Source organism: Leptopilina heterotoma, unplaced genomic scaffold (genome assembly GCF_015476425.1).
Source record: "Leptopilina heterotoma isolate Lh14 unplaced genomic scaffold, ASM1547642v1 Lhet_409, whole genome shotgun sequence".
NCBI classification, from domain to species: domain Eukaryota; kingdom Metazoa; phylum Arthropoda; class Insecta; order Hymenoptera; family Figitidae; genus Leptopilina; species Leptopilina heterotoma.
This window is the reverse complement of record NW_025111070.1, coordinates 423740-430031: the sequence shown is the minus strand read 5'-3', so window position 1 is coordinate 430031 and position 6292 is coordinate 423740. Positions and strand designations below refer to the sequence as shown.

General features: G+C 36.8%; 1 protein-coding gene across 1 annotated transcript; it reads left to right on the top strand.

The window, feature by feature from the left end:
• Nucleotides 1-4027: 4027 nt before the first annotated feature.
• Nucleotides 4028-4825, top strand: LOC122506334. Its single transcript, XM_043618449.1, has one exon. It carries the CDS (start codon nucleotides 4028-4030, stop codon nucleotides 4823-4825), a length of 798 nt encoding a protein of 265 aa, XP_043474384.1.
• The last annotated feature ends 1467 nt before the right edge of the window (nucleotides 4826-6292 follow it).

Genomic DNA, 6292 nt, shown 5'->3' with positions numbered 1-6292 from the left:
AAATAATGATTGCCTTTCATTGTTAATAGCTTCTACAACAAAAAGGAATTCTAAAAACTTTATTAAAAAAAAAATTTGAATAGGGAAAACTGTCGAGGCTCCGACCAGAACCCTGTTTTAAATAGGGCAAAGTGGGGCATTTTCTGCACGGGATCTTAAATTAAGATGTGACGCGTTCCCAAGAAAGGTACCTAAGAAGGAAAAAATTTAAGGTTATGTTTTAAATTTTTTGAGTAAAAATACAGAAAGAGAATCAATTATTAATTAAAAATTGTTGGTTTTCAAGTTTTTATTATATTCAAAATATTCAATTAATATTGGTTTAAAATTCAAATAATTAAAAATGAACTTTTAATCAAGATAAATCTAACTCGAACCCAACCTATAATTCGTTTGCTTCTTAGGCACCTTTCTTCGGGTCGCGTCACAGATATTTTAAGTAACTAAAAAGTGTCTACCAAAACATCTTAGAAATTACTACCATAACATCTTAAATTAAGATACAAAGCAATTTAAGCATTATTATATTGAACTTTCACTCAGTATATTACAATTTAACATATATCTTATTGAGTTTGGATTCTACAGCATTAAATTGTAACAATTTCCATTTTCGGGCCCTATCCCCTATAATATACCAAACAAGTTGTGAATCCAGATGTTCATTACATGAACATTTTGCTTCCTCTTTACGATCAGAAAAAAAATTTGCTTCCTCTTGGAGGAAGCATTAATGACAAGTATATTCAATTTTTAAATAATTTTCATACAATTTAACATTTATAAAATCAAGTTCATTCGTCCTAATGGAACGAATAAAATTTTATTATTCAGTAATATGATTCTAAAGAAAAAAATATTTTAGTAAAAAAGTGAATTTTTCAACTTTAATTGAAGAATTAGTTTTATAATTTCCAATACAATATATGGGGCTTTCAGGCCAAATTTGAAATCATTTTGCTTTTGCATCTCAAATTTTTTTTAAACATTTTTTTCTTTTAGTACTCTTTGAAATGAGCTACCTTGATTTTTTTCAAATTTTTTAATAAAGCGGTTTAGGGGTGCTATTCTGTAACTTCACTTCACTTTCACTTCACATTCACTTTACATTCACATCACATTCACTTCACATTCACTTCACATTCACTCCACATTCACTTCACATTCACATCACATTCACTTCACTTCACATTAACTTCACATTCACTCCACATTCATTTTACATTCACTTCACATTAACTTCACATTCACTTTACTTTTACTCCACATTAACTTCACATTAACTTCACATTCACTCCACATTCCCTCCACATTCACTTCACATTCTCTTCACATTCACTTCACATTCACTTCACATTCACTCCACATTAACTTCACATTCACTCCACATTCACTTCACATTTAATTTACATTAACTTCACATTCACTCCACATTAACGAAAGTGAAGTGAATGTGAAGTGGATGCGAAGTGAATGTGGAGTGAATGTAAAGTGAATGTGAAGTGAAAGTGATGTTAATGGGGAGTGAATGTGAAGTGAAGGTGAAGTTAATGTAAAGTGAATGTGAAGTGAATGTGAAGTTAATGTGAAGTGAAAGTGAAGTGAATGTAAAGTGAATGTGAAGTTAATGTGAAGTGAGTGTGGAGGGAATGTGGAGTGAATGTGAAGTTAATGTGCAGTGAAAGTGAAGTTAATGTGAAGTGAATGTAAAGTGAATGTGGAGTGAATGTGGTGTTAATGTGAAGTTAATGTGGAGTGAAAGTGAAGTGAATGTGAAGTTAATGTGAAGTGATTGTGGAGTGAATGTAAAGTAATTATGAAGTAAAAGTGAGAAGTGGATGCGAAGTAAATGTGGAGTGAATGTAAAGTAAATGTGAAGTGATAGTGAAGTGGATGTGAGAAGTGGATGCGAAGTAAATGTGGAGTGAATGTAAATTATATGTAAAGTGAATGTGGAGTGAATGTAAAGTGAAAGTGAATTGAAGTTACAGAATAGCACCCCTGGAGAAACAGATTTTTGAAAAATGACGTTTTTTACGTAAATTTTTTCTTTAAATGCTTATAACTCGGTCAAAAATTGATCAAATGTGACGTATTTATTTTTTAATGAAAAGTTTTGTTTTTACGCGTAGTTTTTAATAAAAATATATTTAAAAATTTTTAATATAATTTACAATAAGATTTTTAAATTTTTTAAATAAAATTTCATATTTAACAATGTATGTATCGATTAATTTTTTTCAAAATTTATTGTAAGAAACTAGCACTAAATTAATAATTTTTAAGCCTTGTCCGATCTTGGACAAACGATGGGATCTATTTATTTTGAAATTTTTATATACGCAGTGGTGGCTAAATGACTAACTTGCCATTTGACAAAATCAAACATATTTTTCACAGCAAATGTGTTTTCAGACTGAGTCTCTCTAAACTTAACCTTCTTTCTGTGTTCTCTGTTTTTCAGCTGTAACTGTGATTAATTCTATAAGTTTAAATAAAATATATACTTTATATACACCAATCGATCCGTCTTGATGCAAACAATGAGATTTATGAAAGCAAGGAGTAAGATTTTCTTGTACAGCAACATAATTTTGCTAAAAAAACTGATTTTTTGATAAAAATGCAAATTTTTCGGCTTTAATTGTTTTTAACTCTATAAATTCTCATCACAAAAAAAAAATTTTCGGAGAATTTTTCAAAGTCTATCAATCTATTTCGAGATATTTTTTTTGATAAATATACCTATAAATTTTTAGCCAAATTCGTTGAAACCTCTTTGAGGTATCGTGTTCACAAAAAACGGGATCCACACGCACTCACACATACATACATCCGGACAATTGGTCAGGGTCTTATATAACATAGTCCTATATAGAAAAAATTTTTTTTAAAAGATTTTTAAAAAAATTTTATAAATTAAACGAGTATAAAGCTTTTTCCACGGCGAAGCAAAATTTTAAAATGTGACTTTTTTCATAATAAATTTTTCTGTGAAGTTGTGCTAAATCTAGCACAAAACTAAAATTGATATCTTCTAAAAATTTCATAAAAATTAAAAACATTGTGTAATTAGTCATGTTTTGTGATCGAACCACGATTAGGGGAGACTGAGGCTGAATGTTAAACAGTCGAAACAGTTAAAATTCATTATTATCTTTCGAACAGAAATACATAGTTAGAGCATTGCAGTTTTGACTATAAAAGGGTGTCCATAATATGAAGTGTGTTTTGACCCTACATTTCTAAATTTTTACCTAACAAAAAATTTCAACCTTTAAGTATAGTTTTTGAATTTATTCCCATCACAATAAGTATTTTGGCCTTTTTGGCTCCCATCCCGTGTGGAAATTTGTCTTGGAAAACTAGAGTTTTTATCCCTCCCTGGGGGTTTCAAGACCTTGCCGTTGGTGGGCGGTTTTGCTTGAGGGGCTCTTACCCAGCGGGAGGCTACTTCTCGATATCTCTTGTGGGGACTAAGAGGGCGAACCCTTCAAAATGGGTCGGCCGCTCTAGAAACCGAATCTTCTGTGTTTCGCTGGGCAGTGTCCCAAGGCACGGGGATTTAGAGGGATATCGAGAGAGACGGGATGGACAGAGGCTTAACCGCGGGTCCATTCCGGAGATTGCCTGCTGGCGGAGTCTGACTAAGAAGAAACCCTTCCATGGTTTCGTTGGCTGAAGCATGGCGATTGAGGCGTAAGTCTCTGCCACCTAATCCGTGATAAACTCGTGTCCATGGATGAATGATATCAGGGTTACCAAATTTGTCCGGTTCTTCCGTGGGGAGTTGGATGGGAGACGACCAACGCTGGGCATTACTTTGCTCTCGTAAAGTTCGGGAATGGTTGTGTTACAGGAGGGGCCCGTCTTTTGGACGACCCATCCCTGGGGTGGGGCTCCGAATGGAGGTATCTTAAACGAGGCTCTGGGATACCAGGCGACCTCTCAGATGTAATTAGCCGTTTCCTTAAATAGAGGCTCTTTAAGGATTGACCTTCTTTTCCTCTTTTCTCGTGGGACCATAATGGATACTACAGAAATTAATAAAAATAAAACCACACACGCGAGCGTCGAAGAGCCCTTTTTGGGGGATCACGACGCTGGCGATCAGGGTGTGGAGGCAACAGAGGGTACTTCCGGAATTCACGTTATGAAGATTAACTTGCATCATTGTAAAGGCGCTTCGGCGATTCTAGCCAGGAACTTTACAAGGGTGCAGGCAGCTATAGCCTTTGTTCAAGAACCTTGGGTTTACAAGGGTAAGATAAGAGGTCTAAGTGACTGTGGGGTGCTAGTTAGTTCACCACAGGAACCAGTTCCAAGGGCTTGCCTGATCTATAACGGTCTAGACGCTTTCCCTCTATTGAAATTAACTACTAGGGACTTAGCTGTTGTTAAGGCTAAGTACTTAGAAAATAACGGAAATAAAAGGGAGGTTGTAGTAGCTTCCGCTTATTTTCCGAGATCGGGGGATGACCCCGCACCACCTACAGAGGTGGAGAAGTTGGTAGATTACTGTCAACGACAAAGTCTCCCTTTGATAATAGGTTGTGATGCCAATGCGCACCATGTCGTATGGGGCAGCACTGACAATAACGACAGAGGCAGAAGACTTTTAGATTTTCTGATAGATACGAATTTAGAAATTTTAAATCAGGGTAATGAGCCAACTTTCGTTACTGTTAACAGAAAAAAAGTGTTGGATATTACGATCTGTTCCAAGTCTGTGTGGAGTGGTGTGAGGGACTGGATGGTGTCTGATGAAGATTCCCTCTCGGACCACAGACTTATTCAGAATGGAATCGGAATATCGGGTACATAAATGGGGACGTAATCCTGGGAGTACTGATTGGGCTTCATATATTGAAGACCTCAAGGCCTCCATGGAGTGCTTCCCCACCTCTTATGAAACATATGAAGAGTTGTAACTCGCAGTGGAATATCTGCGAGATTCAATTTTCTGCTCTTTTGAAAGAAGCTGTGTAGCCAAAAAAGTGGACTCCAACAGGAGTAGTAAAGGATGGAACTCCTGTTTGGAGGGACATAGGCAAACAGTAAGAAAGCTTTTCAATATACCCAATAAACGTAAGAATCAGCAAGCATGGGATGAATATCATGCCGCTCGTAATTCTTACAAGAAAGAGGTAGAGAAGGCACGGGGTATCAGCTGGAGGAGCCTTTGCGAGGGAATCAAAAGAGTACCAGAAACATCAAGAGTCCATAAGGTACTAGCTAGAGACCCAATGGCAAAACTAACTACCATTAAGTGACCTAATGGGCATTATGTCCAGGATAAAAGAAAGTGTCTAAAGTATTTGATAGAAGTAAACTTCCCGGACTTTAGAGAAAAGTTGGAGAATAACTATGGCGTGGGACCAAGAAGGGCCCGAGGAAATCGGAAACACTGGAAACTAGCAGCCAAAGTTGTAACTCCGGAAGGAATTGATTGGGCAATAGGTACTTTCAAACCATCTAAGGCCTCAGGGGGGACGGTATATATCCAGTTCTTTTGCAAAAGGGATTGGAATGTATTAGGCTACCCCTGTGTAAAATTATGAGAGCGTGTATAGCTCTTGGTTACACACCGGAGTCTTGGAAAAAGACGAGGGTTGTGTTTATTCCGAAGGCCGGTCGGTCAGGGTATACTGCTGCAAAGGACTTCAGACCAATCAGTCTAACTTCTTTTATATCAAAGGCGTTAGAGAATCTGGTGGATAATTTTATCAGACAGGAATGTCTTAGGGATTATTCTCTACACCAGGGACAACATGCTTATAGAGCAGGTTTCTCAGTAGAAACAGCCCTCCATTCTGAAGTTGGTAGAATAGAGGGACAAATTAGTAGTGGTGGCTATGCGGTTGGTACCGTTCTTAATATTGAAGGTGCTCTCCCTAACACCTCTAGCAAAGTTATCTGTAGGGCAGCCAGGAAGCGAGGTGTGCCCGAGCCGCTAATTTAAGTGGATCGACAGGATGCTTCGCGAAAGGGCCCTTGAAGCGGCCTAGGGTAATAGGCCTTGCCTCAAAGGGTGCCCACAAGGAGGAATTCTCTCTTCTTTATTGTGGTGCTTAGTGGCAGATGAGTTAATTAGAAACCTCAATAGCCAGGGATATCATACGCAAAGTTATGCGGATGATTTCCTTAAAATTATAAGAGGGCACTCAATTGAAACCCTCTTAGAACATACGGAACCCAGAGAAAACGAATATAGTAGTTTTTACAAGAAAATAAAAGGTACCGAGTTTGAAGAAACCGATATTTTATGGAAAAGAAATTTCTTTTTTTGAAT

Coding starts and splice junctions, on each gene's coding strand:
- LOC122506334 (XM_043618449.1), top strand. CDS start 4,028: ATGGATACTACAGAAATTAATAAAAATAAAACCACACACGCGAGCGTC.